The sequence below is a fragment of the Beta vulgaris genome, chromosome 9 (assembly GCF_026745355.1).
Source record: "Beta vulgaris subsp. vulgaris cultivar EL10 chromosome 9, EL10.2, whole genome shotgun sequence".
Lineage (NCBI taxonomy): Eukaryota > Viridiplantae > Streptophyta > Magnoliopsida > Caryophyllales > Amaranthaceae > Beta > Beta vulgaris.
Genome location: NC_079210.1, coordinates 55,048,896 through 55,068,328, shown reverse-complemented (window position 1 = coordinate 55,068,328; position 19,433 = coordinate 55,048,896). Strand labels below are relative to the sequence as shown.

Below are 19,433 nucleotides of genomic sequence, written 5' to 3'. Positions count from 1 at the left end.
TCCGTCCTACCAAAGTCAGTCCCCATCACCACTGGGCCAACACTTACTTGGTAATGATGATTAGTTATGGGTACGCGCTTGATTTCATTCATTATACACCGTACCTGCATGGTAATGGTACATCCAAGGGTCAAGGTTATCTTTTGCTCTTTTGAAACTCTACTTAGTACTTATTATGCCATTATACTCATTTGAATAAATATAATGAGTAATGATCAAAAAAATAGTCTTTGATATATTATAAAAACTTCCTATTTGTGATAGGGCACCTATCATAATTCATAGGTGTCAGTTCTTATGGTTGGGCGCCTCCTATAAAGCCTGATTACGAATTTAGGCGTCTATGATAAACGTCTGGGTGTTTGTTTGGTAATTTCAAGTCATTTAAGTAAGTCCTCTATAGTATTGATGGTGTTTTTATTAACCTAAACAAAATCGTTTGAATATGGATTAAAACAGAAAATAAATACACAAAACTACGACCCCTTGTGCTAAGTTGTTTGAAGCGCCAGTTTATGAATTCAAGACATTCCATTGGTGATTTGAAGAAAATATGATTGCATTAGCATTTTTTTTGCGATATGACGAGATGCTCGGATTATTTAAAGTAGCGAAAAAAATGGAGCTCGTTGGGAAAACTCTAGGTCTTGTGGTCCTTCAATGGAGGGAATTGAAGAAGAGCAAAATGATGAGAGAAAGTGGGAGATGAAAGGGAATGGAAGTGGTGAGGAAGAATTGAGGGGAATGGTAGGAAAATGAGGAGGGAATGGGGTAGAAAGAGAAGGAAAGACCCTCATACTTTTACACTAAAATACAGGGCAACAACAATTAAAATCAAGGCGGCATTTAGGCATTGCTATTCTCTGCCTTATGTTTTCATACATCGTCCTATATTTTGTACTTTTATACACATGGCTTTCCCCTTTATTCCCCCATATTCTTTCCGTGTATTCACTCTACTATTCCTACCCCATCCCCACATATGCAACCTCATTTGCATCCTTTACCACCACCACACACCGGCAAAGAACAAGGATACCCAAATTGGGAAAACCACCACCGTCATTGCAGCCACCACCGCTGCCACTACCACATACTCCACAGCTACATCCCCCGCAAAAAAGCGTTTGTTTCCACCCAACCATATGCTGAATCGGAAGTTTCAAACGCCTAAATCTATAGTCAGACGTCTAAAATTTTCGGCTAATCATAAGTTAGAGTGGAAGCAGTAATTATTTTTACCTAAAGCTTAACCAGGATTAAGCTTTCTTGACTCTAAAGGCTTGTTCACTATTGTGAATTTGTGACAAATAATTCGCCATTTAGCCTATTCCAAATTTATGTTGGGTTGTTAAATGTCGTTCTATCTTTTCCTATTAACGCTCTGTATTTTTGTTTAAAAATACAAGGGCCTTTCCTTCTCTTTCCCCTCCATTTCCCATTCCCTCAGGCCTTACTCATTCCCTTTCCAAACCCCCCCTCCATTCCTCTTCACCTCTTCCATTCCCTCTCATTTTTCACACACACTCTCTCTCATCCCTTCCATTTTCTCCATGAAGGACTACTAAATTTAAAAAAAATTCTACAAGTTCACATTTTCAAATTACTTCAAGTTTTTTTACCATCTCGTTATATTATGGAGAAATGCTAATTTACTTAAATTTTTTTTGAATAAAAATGGTACAATGTCTTAAACATACGCTTCGAAAAACTTAGCAACGCCTCCGAAACTTACATGGGTTTAGTGTAATCATTTTTCATTTTAGTCTCTATTTTGGCCGATTTTATTTAGCTTTATTAAAACATCTTAGAGTAGAGTAAAATTTACTAGAAATTGACTTGAAAATGCCGAAAAAATACCTAGGCGCCCAAACCTGTGGTCCAGAGCCTAAAATAGGCGCTCCACCACAGGGACAAGCGCTTATCTTAGGCAACCGAACCTCTAGTCCGGCACCCAAAATAGGCGCCCAACCACAGGTACATGTACCTATTTTAGGCGTTTGACCACAGATTCGGACGCCTAAAAATAAGCGCTTGACCACTTTTTCGGCATTTTCAATTTTCAGCATTTTCAATTTCAACATTTTTACTTTTCGAAAAAGTTGCACATATTGCAAATGGATAGGTTGCCGGAGGGGTAGCGGTGTGATGATGTCATCCAACCTCCTTCAATATGTGATGAGAGAGAGTAATCGAAAAATTGGCAAGAAAAGTGGTCGGAAAAGTCCTTGAATGATGAGATAGTGTGAGGAAGTATGAGATGGGAGTGAAAGAGAGTGAGGATGTTTGAGAGTGGAAGAGTGAGAGTTTTTTTTTTATAATAAAAGTAAGGAAAAGAAGGTTAGGAGACCCTCAGCACGAGGGGAGCTCCAACCTTATCATTTACAAGGATGGAATGAAGAGTTGAATGAGTACAATTTTCAATACAAAAACTAGAATCTATGAGGTGTCCAACATTGGCAATCCAATTTGCTGTTTTGTTTGCCTCCCGAAAGACATGTCGAATAGTCCAAGAAGAAAAGGAGCGGAGAGAAGTCTGAATATCCTGAATGATGTGGGCGATCTGCCAAGGGGGGGGGGGGACCAGATGCCTTTGATAGAGTTGATAGCTATGAGGTTATCTCCTTCGATGTGAAGATGAGTAATAGCATTTTGAATAGCTAGCCTAACGCCATGCTAAAGGGCTGTAGCTTCTGCCACCAAAACTGAATATGTACCAAGGTTTAAGGCTGCTGCTTTGAGTAGGTTGGCGTCGGAGTCTCTGATGATAAAACCTGTTGCTGTTGAAGAGAGAGTGAGGAAATATATTTGAGTATATATACATAAGAAGTATTTTTTTTTAAAGGTAAGATGATGTCGCTGGTAAGGAAGGGGAAAATTGAGGATTCCTCCTTGCAAAGGGTAAGACTCAACCCCGTGACCTCTAGGATCGGAGGTGATGCCAATATCACTCGGCTATCACCTGCTGCTCTATACATGAGAAGTATGTATATAAAGCGTTAGTAGGTAAAAATCAGATCCTATTTAGCAAAACTAAATTTATCTTAGACCTTTTAAAAGTTGGAGTTGCCTACACTATTCAAAGGAATAGTGTTCTGGGTGATAAAATGGTGAAATTCACTGTTCCTTTCAATATCATGTGCTGCTCACATGACTCCTCTTATTCCTCATTCCACGCACGTTTCACGTGACCAATTCCCTCTTTCTTCTCCTCATTCTCGCACCTCCCCGACGTTTTCTTCCATTTCTGCACTTGTTCTTCCTCTCTCCTCTTTTTGCGATCTCATCTTTTCTCTCTCCTCTTCTGCGGCTGCAATCAGATCTTCTTCCCCATATGAAGCCTAATTTCACAAGCAAGAGGTATGAGTTGTTTATTTTTTTATTTTATTTTTTTCAGATTTTCGTTCATATGGGGAAAACCTAGAAATGGATCTCTTATCTACCTTCTTCATGGTTTGTTTAAGTTTGATGTGCGTTTTGCAATTATTTTTTGTTCACTTCGTGATTTGATTTTGGGTTCCTCATATTTATGAATCTTTTAGATCTATTGTATGTTTTTCTGAAATCGAGTGGAAAATCATGTCAAACTTGGATCAACAAAGCAGGTATTGATTGAATTTCACCCTTTTGAGTGAATTGTGATTGAATTTTGAGTGAATTTTGATTGAATTTTGGGACGACCAATCTGAAATTGAGTACTTTTACTGTTGATGTGAAATTAGGGTTTCGGATTTTTTGCAGAGAAGTGTGTAATCCTGGTGATGAACAAAGACTGACCATCCGATCCCCTTGATTTCTTCATCTTCGTTTGAGGTATTGATTGAATTTTACTGCTTACTTTTAAAGGATTGTTTGTGTTGCAAGATTGTATTTTGTGATGATTTCTGTCAAAGTTAGATGCTCTGTGTAATTGGTTGCTGTGTAGTTTCTTTCTGCTGCCTGGTTGTTATTTTTTGATTGTATGTTTTGTTTGTGGTGTAAATAAACAAGCTGTATTTGGTTTTTGGATGTGTGTTGGGTTGAAATTGATGGAATTTGGGTTTTAAATTCGAGTATTTACAGGCTCAAGTGAGGTTTTTAACCCCCAAAGAGTGAGAGTAGTTTGTTTCATCTTGATCTTCTGCCCCTCCTCAGTTCGTCTCTCTCCTCTCTGTTTCACTCGCCTCTTCTCTCTTTCTCTCTCCTCGCCTAACCCCATTTTGTAGGTTTAATTCGTTCTTGGACATCTGAAAAAGAAAGTACTTTAAAGCTCCGTGTGAATTGGCTTTATTGACCCGCTGAAGTTAAACTTCTGGAACGCGCTGCACTTGAAGCTGCGCCGAACGAAGTTTCCTACTCATTCTACAGTGATGAGATTCCTGTTGCATCACTACTTCACCCGTGTAAAGTTGCATTTTTGTCTAAAGGTGTTGAACTCCCCCCAGGGATTTCTTTGTTTGTTTGTCAGCGAGTTTATGACATTACAAACAAGTGTCTGTGGTGCCTGGCAGATCAGGATTACATTGATGTAAGTTCCTTTGTAATGCTGTTTGACAATTTGGTCGAACTGCTCCTTTTCTTTTTTAATGTTGTGTTTGCTACCTCTTTCTTCTGGCATTAGCTTGTTGTGGAAAATTTCGCCAGGACCGGCAGGAAGAAGTAGATCAACTGTTGCATAGAACACGTATAGAAATGCATGGATCGGTGGAACAGCAACAAGATCCCCGTTCTCCAAAACCAGTGAATGGTTCAGTAGCAACATCACCATTGAAACATAGTCCGGACAGCGTGCAGAATAGCAGCTCTAACCTTTCTTCTCATAGGAAGGGAAAAAAGAGAGAATGAAGTGATCAGTCTTTTGACGCCGTTAAACGAGAACAATCGACGAGACCTTATGATGGGCACTCTTACGTATGCTGACATCTGCATTTCTTCTTGCCAGGTTTGAGAATGGGAATAGTTTTTGTATTCTTGTGTGAAATAGGTATTTTCTTGTGCTATAGCCTATACTACTCATATGTGTTTCGACTTTATTTTCCCCTTTTAGAACAAATTCATAGACGACAGAGGTCGGGGATTTTCTCTTGCAGTACAGTCCAGTGATTAATCTTTGGCAGACTATATAGTTATAGTATTGTTGGGATCATCTGCAGGGCATATGTTGGTTTTAAGAGGTATAAAGGGCACAAAATTATGTGGTGGTTTTCAAATTTTTTTTTTGCTGGTTTTTTGGGTGAATTGGTTGGGTTTGGATGATGCATCAGTTAGCCAGCACTTTGCCTTTTTTGTTGCGATCCAGTTTTAGTCTTAGCTACTCTTTGGGCTTATGTCCTTCGGGCTTCCGACATGTCCGTCTCAAATGTAACATATGACTGGAATTATATTTACTTGATTGGCCATGCTTCTAGCCCTTGTATATGTATCTCCTTGATCTCCACCAGTGAGATCTTTTTTAGCTTGAAAACTTTTCCTTTGCTTTGCAAGTTTGCTACTATGGTCAACATTATTATTGCTTTGCTTTTAGTCATGACAACGAGAGATGGATAATGTATGATGACAGGACAGTGAAGTTAAACTCTATTTTCATGCTCATTTACAAATAAATCTTGGTTAATGAAGAGGGTAGTGCACTATATTTAAGGGCTGGGTGAAGATGAAAGAAAATTTATTAGCCAGGTCCTTTTTTTTTTGGTAATTGAAGAAAAGTGTAATAAAATCACTCGTGGTGTAAGTTTTTGATGTGCTTGTTTTTCTCTCTCCTATTTCCTTACTCCTTATTTCTCTATTGGTCTGCCTGCTATCGACCTGCATACCCGTCCTGCTTTTTGTCTATTAACAAGGCGACCCACTAATGACTCGACCCGCTTTCGAGTATCAACCTGGTCCAGCTCAAGTATGACTGCACTGCTTTGGAATTTTGCGAACAAGTGAGCATTGTCGATGCGCCTAATGTAATGTCTTTGATTAAAAAGTTTATATAACTACTGACTTGATTACCTTTCCCTCCATTCCCTAATGAGCCATTTTAGAGTGTCTTATAAAGATCTTCACACACTTAATTTACATTTTTTTCCCTTCTCGCCAATAATTTCGAACTTTCTTCTGTCTACCTACTTTCAACTTTTATTTCGTATAACCTATAGGACTAAAATCTCTTCTTTCTTTCTCTAATGATCCTTTCTGCAAAAAGTACATGCAACTAGACAGTGTTCTTGGAGAGAATTGGGTACAATTATTTTCGGGTTAGGGATACTAAAAAAAACATTGGTTGATCGTATGACTCTCTTGATGATGATGATGAAGACTTTTCACCTTACATGTTTAATAGTTATGATTGTGTTCTATGATATGTTAATAGTCCTGTATAATTGCAGAAAATTGTTCTGCCACTTATATTAAACTGAATTCTGTTTTAGGAATCTAATCTCCGTGGATAGTGGATATGTTATTGCGGATTCTTGGATGTTAGTATGTTTATTGTCAAAATTGAAATAAAATTAATACTAATAAAGACTCTTGATGGTGATGGATACTTACCTTACAAGTTTGCTTGATATGATTGGTTCTGTTACGTGTTAATAGTCCTTTGTATAATTGTAGAAATTTCACTCAATTTAATAGTTCTGCTACTTATATTGCTGAAATCTGTTCTAGGAATCTCATCAGTGTGGATTTTGGATCTATTATTATGGATTTGTAGCTTCAATTTTAGTATTTGTTGTCACATAAAATAAAGTAAATATCAGTACAAAGTGGTAATCAGTGATTTAGGTATATTCTAGCATTGACTAATGTAGACAACCAGTGCCGCCTGCTGAGGTAACTGTTTTGTGCAATGGTATGGAAGCAGCATATATTCCAAGCCTTCATTTGTAAGTCCTCAAGAATAGAAAAAGATTTACTATATTCCCTTGATGTTCTTTTTTCTTTTGTAACTTCTTTTTGCCATTGGATTGGGAGGTGGGATTGTAAATTGTTTCTGTTCCTTGATTGACAAAACTTATTTTTATGTGATGACTATTTGTGCTATTCTGTTTCCTTCAGGGTTGTGTGTAAGTGTGGTAATTGTGGGACAAGAAAGCAGTCATTAAGTGAATGGGAAAAGCACACAGGCTCTAGAGCTAAGAAATGGAAGTATAGCGTGAAGGTCAAAGGCTCCATGATCACCTTGCATCAATGGGTACGACAGCCTTTTCTGCTTTAAACAAAAAATGTACAAATATAAATTCGGTTATCTCGCATTCACCAATGTGTCACAGTATTAGTATCACTTGCTCTATTTGTTTATAATTATCAACTAATAGTAATGGATGTGCATTATCTCTAGATTCAGATTTGGCTACTTTGGAGTATCTTTTCTTTTATCTGAACATATATGACTATGGTATATGTGTATTTGTGTGCTTATGCATACCATAATGTGCAGCCTATGCATTGCAACTGCAGCTTGTTGGTACTTGGTAACTTTAGTTGTCCGTTTTCTTGGGACTGGAGCATCTTTATCAATTAACTTTGGTTGTTTGGCTTAGGCTTAAGCTAGCATTCTTCTGTAGTTTGCTTTTGGATTGTTGCTTATATTTGTTACTTTTTTTTTTCCTATGCATTTATAACTTCTTTTTTACCAAGTAATATGACATCATTGAACTTATATCTGTCTCTCTTGGAGCTTCGAAAATTGTTAAGTCTATTAAGTTTTAGTTTACTTTTGAAAGTTAAGAAGTAATAATGTGTATGTAATGACTTAGGCTCTCATGGTTTCCTCATCATGCTTTATGTTGTAATATTAACAGCTGGGTTTGGTAGTAGGATTGGAGGGAAGCGGAAGTGAAGGGTTTATTTTCCACGTTTTGGATAACAATTAGATTGATTGGATGAGGCAAAAGGGAGGGTTTTTTTTGTTAATTTTGGATAATAATACTTAATTGGGCGAGGTATTTGGGGTGGGGGAATAGGAGGAATTTCTTTTCCTCCTAATTTTTACATCCTAATTTTACATGACATGTTCACATGAATCTCCTTCAATGCCCTAATGGATATCTCTTGATTTAGGATGTGATATCCATATTTTACATGGTTATGCAAAACCTTAAATTACCATTACAATATTTTGGAATTACGAATACCACAAAACCACCCCTCCCACTTTCTCTACAATCCTCATTGGTGCAGCTCCTTAGAAATATACGATTGCAGCAAAACAATTTCAATTCCGGGTAAGTTACCCATTTCTCCTTGAATGTATCTCTTGATTATCTACTTTAATTAATGTTTGCTCGTATCTAAATTAAGACGTTTCTATAAACTCATATCTAAATATTTTGTTGTTGTTGTTGTTGTTAAGCTGTTCTAATTCTTCTTTGTGATCGCTGAATAATTACAAGATTATGTATCTCTTTGATCGAATTTGTACTTGCAATTCTTTTGATTTGATTGATACTGAACTTTCAAAGTGATGAATTCATCAAATTGTCACTTTTTTGGAAATTTTTAATTTTGTCATCAAAATTTGGTTTCTGGTTTAGGTATTGTAATTCTGGTGATTAATTGTTAGGTTTTTTGAGGTCCTCAATTTGAGGGGTTGAAATTGAACAAATTTCTAAGATATGAAAGTATGGAATGGGATCTTTCTTGATATTGGGTTTTTAATCTAATCGAATGGATTTTTTTTTGGTCCTGGTTGTACATTTGTGTAATTGTATGTGTATGTGATGTTAAGACAACTTGCAGGGTTATAGGGCTCATCATTCCAAGAAGCAGGCAGTGTATTGGCTTCCTCACATATGGACCATTCGTTTGTCGTGTTGCCAAAGCAAAAGTCTCATACACCTGGTGCTTCTCCTCTTCCCCGAGGCGTTGGGGTTCAGCAGGAAACGTCTCCGTCTGATGATGGATGAGTCGTTCGTGGTAAACTTTTTAATCAATTTATTTATTTGTATAGTATCATAAACAATAGTGTGGAAATAAGTTTAGCCAACATCTAGAGAATACCTGTTGATAAATCTTCCAAAATTTACCGGTAGAATGTTTTTCAAAGAGAATGTTGTTCGTTTAGAACTGAAATTTACGGGTAGAATGTTTTCTAAACTGATTATCAAAGAGAATGTTTTCTAGGGTTTATTTCATTTCCTCTTCATTTCTAACCTGAAATTTCTCTCTTCCACTTTTGCACGTTTCATTTCATTGGGTATCTTACTTTATATTATCATCACATTTTGCTCAAATTCTTTGCGTATACTTCTGGAATCATTCTATCAACTTTTGCAAGATATCTTAACTTTTTTTGTTTTTGTTTATGATTGTTTTTCTCATCTGGGTATTTCCTGTGATTTTGGAAAAAGCTTGCTAAAATTGGGTAGAATTGAAATTGGTGAGATGGGGAGGTTGTTTGTGGTGCATTTGGAAGGGAAGAGCTATAGTTGCAAGCACTGTAGGACTCATCTTGCTGTCAGTGAAGATATTGTTTCTAAGGTATCAAAATCATCCCTTTTTTATTTTTTTTATATTTTGAATATGATTAATTATATTATTTTGATCTTCGATTTTGGAATTGGGTTTTATTGGATTTGCATGATCATGTATTATTTTGTTATGATTGTGTTGATTTTTATCTTGATTTGTGGACTTGATCAATTTTTGGTGATTTTAGGTATGATATTGGAGGATTAATGTTATTTGTTGATTACAAATAGGTTTCTGCTGGATATATTTTTGGTGAATAAGTTGATGATTTTGAGGAGAAATTTTTTGGGTTGGTTTTGGAAGTTTGATTATACCTTCTATGTACTAGACTTTGAGATTTCTAATGCTTGATTTGTTCTAAAGCTTTCCCTTTCAAATTTGTGACTCCTGCACTTTGATGACTGCATAAATGCTGGAAATTTGTTCGCTTGAATAAAATTTGGTTATGGGTGTCTTTATAGAACTAAAACCCACTTTAGTAACTTGATTATGATATGATTAACTTCTGTTGATCTTTGTTGTATAATTTGTTTTTGTTTTGTTTTTGGGTCTTTGTTGCTATCCCAGTTACAAATGATTCATCTGTGGAACAATCTGTGTTTAAGGTACAATCAGCTTATGCTATTTTAATTAGTAGATTATTCCTTGATTGATAGCTTTGCTTGTAGTGGGTTTTTGATGTGTTTATCATTGATCTTTATGACTTTTTGTAAGTGTGTTTAAATATCTGGTACATGGAATGTTAACTGAATTGTGAACATATCTTTTGTGTTGTATGCTACAAATTTATGATGCATGTTATCAGTCGCTCTTTGAAATTCTGACATTGTTTAAAGATGCTTGAATGCGTGTATGGTGTATGGTTGTTGAACTCTATAACTGAGGCCTATAGTAAAGACTATTCATCTATCAACCTTATGCTATAATCTCTAATTTTGTGTAATGAATTATCTGAGAATTTTTTTTAAAAAAAAACCGACGTACAAATTTTAACAAAAGATTAGTTTAGAACTCTAGATTTCAAGGTTGATTTTCCTAGATAGCAATCTTGGTGAGATTAGGCAGACAATGTTAATTCTGAAATCCAAGATCTGCAAGGCATGATGGTACTGGCGCAGCAAGAGACACCATTTCCGTAACTCCACAAGTTTTAGTGCAAAGAGATATGTAGCTGCATGCTACTCTGTCCCATATAATACGATTTCATGAACCTAAAATGCCATGACAGAGTACCATGATTAGAAGAGCACATAACCTTACTCAGTGATAGTTGTACACTTGTACTACCATAGGTTGGAAAACATAAATTGACTACTACTCTAAGAACAATTAAGAAGCAGAAGGTAACTAAGGAAGTCATCTGAATTAATGCATTAGTAATACCGCTGAGAATTCAACTACGATCACTCCTTAAGCTCCATGATCCACCACAGCAAAGACGTTCCTAAGAGCACTACAAGCAAAAGATATGTGCAGTAGCGCACAACGCACATAATTAAAGATTTTAACTGTATGACTTTTGTTGTAGGGATAGGCTTCATCAAACACAAACCAGCTCGCACCTCACTAAACTTTCTAAGGGAACAAATTCATAAAAGAACTTTAGTCAACCATCCATTCCTTTAAGAATAAAATATTGACCACTTAATCAAGAACTATATTGAAATATCGACCACTTAATACAAATTGGAAGTTGAATTAAGAACTAATTTCAGAAATAGAGTACGACACATAGGACACAGTAATATTGAAAAACGAAATTTGAATAAACAATAAAAAAAAAATGGAAATCACTAAAGCAATAGGGAAGAACCACACTTTTATTAGAAATTAAAAACCATAAAGCATAAAAGAAGATGAGAAAATTAATGACCCACCTCTTGGTAACTTCCAACTTAGAAATAGGTTGCGTGCCTCTGCACCAGATATTTTCCCATCTTTATCAGTATCGACCTCCATGAATACTTTGGTATATTTCTGTAGATCTGTCTGAGTTGGTCTTGGCCAATTTGGTTGAAACTGATGTCCAGTAGAATTATGAAGTGAATATACAGATGTGGAAGTTATTTTGGCTGGTTTGGCTTCTCTGTATGATGAAATTCAGTGGTTCAAGAAAGAAGCGGCAAAGTGGGATGTCCAGCTCAATGTCGTCACTCCTCAAAAGACAAACCAGAACTACTGCAGGTAACACGTTCGAATTCCCTTCATGGATCATCCTTAGAAATAGTGATGCATTTAGAAAGCTACAGGATCTGCTGATAGACGGACCCAATAATGAAGACATTATATGACATAATCAAAGTAACAGAAATGATATTGTGAAGCACAACCTTTTGATAAATATCATAGCTTTGTAGTAATGTCTTAAACTATGCACTCAATTTTCAGGTTTATAGAAAACCTGATGTAACCAGAAGTAAATTACACAGTGGCAATCACGCCTTTTGGGCAATTGAGGCTGTTTTATCAGCTCAGCTTTGCCCACTGCCTTAAAGATGATGCCAGAACTCCTCCAGAATTGCGAGTAGCTTGTGAGAGTTGGGGTAATGAAGGATTTGGCAAGTATTGTGACTCCCTCCGTATGATTGCTAACCATTGTTTATCGAAGGCATTGGAGGGTGTACAAGTCAAAGCTGAGGTGATGCTTTTGCAATTTTTTGAGCTAGAAGTTGAGTTTTGGAACATGAGTGAAGGACGAAACAATTAGGAGAAAAAAAATTCTTGTTTTTGTATGCTTGAGATTGTTGTAGACTTGTAGTAAAAAACTGACTGTACTTAGACTTACTAAGTTGTTCAAGTTGGAAGAAAGGTTTGTTTTTCATCTGAGTCAAATATGTTACTTTCACATGGGAGAATCGGTTCAATTACACCGATTCAAGTGTATCCATAACTAAATACTCTAGCGATCTGTTTGGCAGACAATCATGAATGGCAAAAAAGAGTTATAAATTTATAGGTTTTCGGTGAAAAAAGTATCATGCAAATGTAAATAGTAATCTTTGTCTGTCTTTGTATACCTCTTTTTCACAAATTTACATTTCCACGAATTTCAAAGACAGTATTGTGTAATGAAGAAACATGGTTTGGAATCAAGACATGGAGTTTTACAGTTATGTGCATTAATGTATGGATTTCTTAGCAAATACACTCAAATACATTGTATAATTTCTCTAAGATAACTATAAGTCAGTTTCAAACATCATATGCCTTTATGGCTCTTTCTTTAAGTGCTTGTTAATGCTACAAGTGTAATACAATCTATTAATGAATACCAGCTTATGTTTACATTTAATAGTCACTAGATTCTAGATTCTATTTCCAATCTTTTTAAAGTTTAGGACAAAAAAAACAAGTGAAAGATGGAGAAAGGATAAGAGGGGAGGGAGTAAGAAGGCGGACGAGTAGGAGTTAACTTTCAAAAAATTTAAAAATCATAAAGATGACTAAGAAAGAAAGGGAAAGAGAAAAGAATACCTTTTTTCCTTTTATCATAGAATTGTTAATATTAACCTAAACCTTAGATTGCTCAAGAGTCGGCGCTCAAATTTCCAACTTCAAATAGCTGGAGATAAGGAAGATACATACACTTAAGAAAAAGGTACAACTACGTTATAAAAAAGGAAAATGATATACATAGCCCTTAGGGCTATGTATAAGAAGCTTAAAATAGAAACAAAAATTTGAATCAAGCATTTGTTATCTCAAATGATGTGAAATTTTGTTATGAATTCATAAACTGTTTCCATTTTAAGACATGTATTTAATGCTTATATGTAGCCCTAAGGGCTACATATTAACTTATAACATTACCCTATAAAAAAAGGCGATATTATCTAGAGAGAGCTTTGGCTTGTATTACTCTAAATTTATGTTTTCGTATTTAACAATTTAACCATTTGGGAAAACTATGTTTCTTTGTGTTTGATTTTGGAAAAACAATTTAACCCTTATAATTACGGTATTTTGGGGTAGCGTGCGCGAAGCGCGCGGTACAACAACTAGTTCGGCAAAAAACAACGTTTGTTCACTGTTCTGAATTGACAAAACCCCGGATAGACACGGAGAAATTTCCCTTCCAACGCCGGTCATGCCGCTTTATTCTCTGTTTTAAACTTTAACAAACCAAAACTCCTCCATCAACCAAGCTTCAAGCCTTCAACACACACACATACTCTCTCTCTCTCTCATATTCGCTCTCCAGCACCAGTAAAAATGTCAACATTTGATGAATTCAGACCACTTGACGAGAAATCACTCGTGGAATACATTAAAGCAACCCCTTCTCTCTCCTCTTTACTTGGTGTCTCCGACGATTTGCAGATCAAAGAAGTCGGCGATGGCAACCTTAACTTTGTCTATATCATTGTCTCTCCTTATACTTCTGTTGTCATCAAGCAGGTTTTCCTCTATTTCCTGCTTTTATCTTACTGTAATTCTTTAAAGTTTTCACTTTTATTTCATTGTAATTGTTTTGAGTTTTTCTAACTACTGATCTGCAATTTTAGTTTAGTTGGTGCTGTTCATTGGGTGATATAAGCAGTAATTTATGCTTTATTATTTTGAGAGAAATGGTGTTTTATTTGAGCTAGATTGTTGGGATAAATTTTCTCAATAATTATTAGGGTTGTTATGTGGAAATTGGAACTTGAATTGGTTTGCATCTTCAATGACTTGGACTAACATATACTTCATCCGTTTCAAAATAGTTGCATCATTTAGTATTTGGTCACTATTTGTGAACCAACTTTGACAGGCTTTTTCTCACCGTTATATAAGAAAAAACATAGCCAAGTGGAACCTTGTTAAATTCGTCTCAATACAAGGATTTGGAATATCAACTTTTTATAATTTTTACTTTTATGCAACTAGAGATATTAACGTTTAAGAAAGCGTGTTGGCAAATGTGAAAAAGCAAACGGTTCAATTTTGAAACGGAGGAAGTAGTTTTAAAACCAATTAACGGCGCGTTGTCTTCACCTTAAAAAATAAGTTCAAGGTCTAGTGAGCTTGGAGCTTAGATAAGTTCTAATAACTTAAGGATAAGTTCTAATAACTTAAGGATAAGTTCTAACACCTTATATATAAGCGTGTCAATAAGTTTCAATAAGTTCAAATAAGTTAAGGAAAAATAAGGTGGAAAAAGTGTACCCTAGAAGTGGTTTATAATCTTTAAAATTAATCAAGCTGAGTATGAATGATTTAGGTGGGAAATGAATAAAGTGTAAGGACTAAGATAATGCATCATCCCGGTTTATCTTTGAGATTGGACCCTTTTGTCTAATCTCTTATTTAATGATTGATTGTGCAACTATTTGCCTATTTGGAAATGCAGGTTTTTGTTGTTGATGATGTGATTTCCTCTTAATTCTCTTGGTATATTAATTATTAAATATGAAATTATGATTTGCGGTGTTGTAGGCTCTTCCTTACATACGTTGCATAGGGGAATCATGGCCAATGACTAAAGAACGTGCATATTTTGAGGCGACGACATTAAAGAAACATGGTAGTTTGTGTCCTGCTCATGTTCCAGAGGTTTATCATTTTGATCGTATGATGTCTTTAATTGGCATGCGTTATCTGGAACCTCCACACATTATCCTTAGGAAAGGTTTGATTGCTGGAGCTGAATATCCATTGCTTGCTGAACACATGGCAGAATATATGTCAAGGACTTTGTTCTACACCTCTCTTCTTTATACTACCACAACGGAGCATAAACGTGCAGGTAGCATTTTTTTGTTTTTCTGTTTCTCCCCCTTTCCCGTGTGATTGTTGCCCGACAATGTCCATTTGCTAGCCAACTAACGTAATGGTTCATGTTCTAAAAGAAAGATAGTGTATTAGTTTCGTAAATTGCATATGTTATGTAAGCAAGTGTTGTCTGTCATTTTCTGTTCAAATTGTCTGCCTTGTTTTTATTATGACAACTATCTTGCTATATATTTATCAAAATTGAAGATTCTGTTGTGGATGTCAATCTATATGGCTGTTTAATCCTACTCGTCATTGCCTCTACTGAATTTAGCTTACCTCATCTATCACTGTGCACTAATTTGGTGGGTCTTCTACTGATTGCACTCCTACCCAAGTGCATCCTTCCTGAGTATGTCAATGTTTTATGCAGTTGCTGAATTTTGTGGAAATGTGGAGTTGTGCCGGCTTACTGAGCAAGTTGTATTCTCTGATCCCTATAGAGTATCTGAATATAATCGTTGGACCTCTCCTCACCTTGATCATGATGCTGAGGCAGTTCGTGAGGACAATGTCCTGAAGCTTGAAGTAGCTCAATTGAAATCAATGTAATTATGCTCTCTAAACTGACAGCATTTGCTTTTCAACTTTTAAACGGGTCTTCTGTTATAATTCCATTTAGAAGTCAATTGACAGATTTTTCTTGTGATAGGTTCTGTGAAAGGGCTCAAGCCCTTATTCATGGAGATCTCCACACCGGTTCTGTCATGGTTACGCAGGATTCAACTCAAGTGATTGATCCAGAATTTGCCTTCTATGGGCCAATGGGATTTGACATAGGAGCCTTTCTTGGGAATCTTATTTTAGCCTTCTTTGCTCAAGATGGACATGCAAATCAAGAAAACGACCGAAAGGTTAGCTCAATCATCTTTACTCCGTTTTCCAATTTCAAGATGGACATTGCTCACTGTACATCTGCTTACCTTGCTGAGCTCTTTTGTATCTGCCAGGTTTGGTTTTGTGCTATGTTATTCATCTGCTAATGTTTGTGGTTGTCATTGAGTAACTTAGAAGATCGATTAATATCTCATTTGTTCTCCCCAATGCTTGTTGTTTGTCGTTTTTTTGTGCATTTTTTAACTGAACTATAAGAGATGTTACTGCAATAAATTGATATCATATAAGGGAGAGGGGCATTTCAGGAAATAGCTTTGTGTTGGTAGTAGCTTGAAGGAGAAGATAGATAAGGAGATAGTTTGTTAGAGTAGAAGCTCTATAGATAAGGCAAATTAGATAGGTAAGAGAATGTTGAATATTGATGAGTGTTTTGTTGAGCTTTTAAGCGTTCATTGAGAGAGACTCAAGCCTCTTGAAAGCTTGAATACCTTTACATTTTCTGTTATGTTAATCAATATTCTCACTTCTTCCTTAATCTCTGCCATCTATGACGCTTAAGCTATGTTAATTCACAGCAGTTACACTATCATTCTTCTCTTAAAAATGCCACAAAGTATAAGAAGAATTTGCTTTATGCTTTCATTGATGTCAGCTCGAAAATAGGTAGGCTTAATAATTAGAGATTTCTTCTGATTGCCATCTACTTTTCAATGTTGCACATCTTGTGTACTTGTTGCTCTGAATGTATTCTTGGCTATGATACTTAGAGGCTATGATACTTAGAAGCTATGTTACTCCGACACCTTCATTTACTTCAAAAATTGGGTGTCATGTCGTGTATGACACGACACTTCACTTGGATACTTCATTTTAAACTAAAAGCTTGTCTTTTTTCTACAAAATAGCCGAGTCAGACACTTGGACACCCGTATCCGAGTAGACACTCAGTTCGTGTCTGAGTGTCTGAGCAACATAGCTTAGAAGATCGAACATATATAAACACTTGGCAAAATTAAACATAACCTTGTCAAACGTTTTTGTTAAGTTCAGTAGTCATTATGTTCCTCAAGTTGTTTCACAGTTTATCTAACATATACCATCTGCTTATCGTCAAGTGTACTAAATTTATTACCTAGTGATGGAAACCTTCAGAACTACTAGTCAGAAGTCAAAACTGTAGAAAATTCCCCCTTACCGAGCTTATTGGTTTCTTTCACAAGTCCAACACCTAAGCCTTCCTCTTTAATGCAGTGAGTATTAGCACTTCTTGCATTTTAATCCCCTGGCAGCCGATTTATTAGATAGTAATTAATATTGGTAATGATTATCGAACTCATATCTAGTTTCGTATAGAAAGTATGATGTCAACGTTAATGGTAATGCTTGTCCACCCCAAAACTTGTGATTAATTACTATTCATTTCCACTTTAGAGGTGGTATTGAGCGGGAACAAAATGTTTTGAGGGCACATGTTTGGGGATGATAATTGCATTGCTACTGTAATGAGTAGGGATTTTCCTTACAAATCAATATGATTCCATTACCATCACGACCAATTAATACCAACTACCAAACAGGCTGTGGGTATTTTTTCACTCTTATGCCCTATTGTTAAATGAGAAGATCATCAACCATTTAAGTTGTTTTTCTTCAGTAGAAGAGTCACTGTTTAGGCTCACTTCATGCTCAAACCTTATTTTTATTTCCTACAATGTGTTTCAGACTTACAAGAAATGGATCCTCAAGATCTTCGGAGAGACTTGGAATCTTTTCCACAAAAAATTTATCACACTGTGGAATGAAAATAAGGATGGTCCCGGTGAGGCATATCTTCCACATATCTATAACAACCCTGATGTTTGGCAACTCATACAGACAAACTATATGCGAGATCTGTTCCATGATTCCCTTGGATTCGGGTCTGCGAAAATGATTAGGTGAGTTCAGCTAACCTGTAATTTTTATGTCTTTGCTATATCTTTTTGCTATAAATTCTATTGTTTCCATAGTCAGTTGGAGCTTCTGTGTAGACTAAACAATGTGGGCTTATGTGTATAAGTACGACGTCCCTTTTCTTTTATTTCGAAAAATTGCTAAAATAATATGTACCATGATCGATCTATGGCCTATTCCCCCTTCCCCCCCCCCCCTTCCGGGATGAGGCCTGCTTTCGTAACTTGTATCATGGAACAGGAAGTAGATACTAGTTGAGGCACCCCTCAACTTCAAATAAAGTAAAATAATATGTGACATGATCAATCTTTTTGTTTTGCCTTTTTTAGGAGAATTGTCGGAGTGGCACATGTTGAGGACTTTGAATCAATAGCAGATGCTGCTAAACGAGCTGATTGTGAGAGAAAAGCACTCAATTTTGCGAAAATGCTCATGAAAGAAAGGAGGAAGTTTGTATCTATTGAGGATGTAGTTTCGGCCATAGAACAAGTTGATTTATAAGGTTCTCTTATGCACAGATTACATTACTCGGCAGATTTTCTTAGAGTAGTTTGGGGAATTATTGATAGCTTCCCCTGAGATTATGATCTACGAGTGTGTTGATTGTAATACATCGTGTAGAAGAAACATTACATCTAGACTCTATTGAACTAATAATCTTTTCTTGAGCTCGATGCAAAATAGGCGGACTGGATGTATACGACCTTGTCAAATAAGTTCACGATATTTATAGAGTTTATTTTTGTACTCGGGATGAAATGATATGGAGTGTGATAAAACTAAAAGCTACAGATGCATTCCAATGAAAACAGGTGGTATTTGGGAAAAAGATCAAGAAATTGCTCCTCTTGTCAAATTTGGGAAAAAGATCATTACAAGACTTACAGTTCAACTTGTGTTCTGTAGTCTGGCCACTCAGGAGTTTGGTCTATCACTGTTTCTCTTGCTTCTCAGTTCTCTGATAGTTGTTTCACTTGTTTTAATGATGTATTAATAAAAAAATATAAAGATATTATATAAATACACATCAAATTGTGCGGGAGGAATATGTGGTATACAAATTTTTGAAATTTTAGTTGGTGATGTTTGTTAGGTGATAGATACAAAAAAATATTGCTTTGTTTAAACTAGAAAATCTCCTTCTCCTATATGTTGGAAAGAAGGGATGATTTATTTTGGGGTAGATAGATTATTTTTACGGTATTTTCACCAGGCACTCCTGATGTTTCACGAAATGCACCAGTTACCCTCGTTGTTTCAAAAATGCACCAGATGCCTTTGTGATTTACATAAAATGCACCAAATACCCTTAATGACTAACGGTGTCAAGTTTCCGTTAGTGTTATTTATCATTTTGCCATCCCCTAACCCCTAAACTCTAACCCTAAACCCTAATCCTAACCCTCTCCCACCAACCCAGTAGCCCAACCTCGCAGCCCCCACCCCCACCC

The 19,433-nt window shown here is 36.0% G+C and overlaps 1 protein-coding gene and 1 non-coding gene across 2 annotated transcripts; both read left to right on the top strand.

Annotated features, from left to right (window-relative positions):
- Positions 1-3,163: 3,163 nt before the first annotated feature.
- LOC104904938 (probable bifunctional TENA-E protein) lies at positions 3,164-12,391 on the top strand. The gene is made up of 10 exons (XR_008967740.1): positions 3,164-3,360; positions 3,543-3,605; positions 3,723-4,507; positions 4,601-4,921; positions 7,024-7,159; positions 8,707-8,883; positions 9,318-9,447; positions 10,006-10,043; positions 11,482-11,622; positions 11,827-12,391. It is a non-coding gene; the product is annotated as a probable bifunctional TENA-E protein (transcript).
- A 1,084-nt stretch (positions 12,392-13,475) lies between these two features.
- On the top strand, positions 13,476-18,729 carry LOC104904937 (methylthioribose kinase). The gene is made up of 6 exons (XM_010693361.4): positions 13,476-13,836; positions 14,857-15,166; positions 15,566-15,740; positions 15,845-16,046; positions 17,752-17,966; positions 18,312-18,729. The coding sequence occupies exons 1-6, from the start codon at positions 13,651-13,653 to the stop codon at positions 18,481-18,483; spliced, it is 1,260 nt and encodes a 419-aa protein (XP_010691663.1). The 5' UTR covers positions 13,476-13,650; the 3' UTR covers positions 18,484-18,729.
- Positions 18,730-19,433: the final 704 nt, after the last annotated feature.

Bases quoted from the DNA above. Each gene is read 5' to 3' on its own strand.
- LOC104904937 (XM_010693361.4), top strand. From the start codon at position 13,651: ATGTCAACATTTGATGAATTCAGACCACTTGACGAGAAATCACTCGTG. The intron at 13,837-14,856 runs GTTTTCCTCTAT...GCGGTGTTGTAG, and splicing joins CTTCTGTTGTCATCAAGCAG to GCTCTTCCTTACATACGTTG. The intron at 15,741-15,844 runs GTAATTATGCTC...TTCTTGTGATAG, and splicing joins GTAGCTCAATTGAAATCAAT to GTTCTGTGAAAGGGCTCAAG.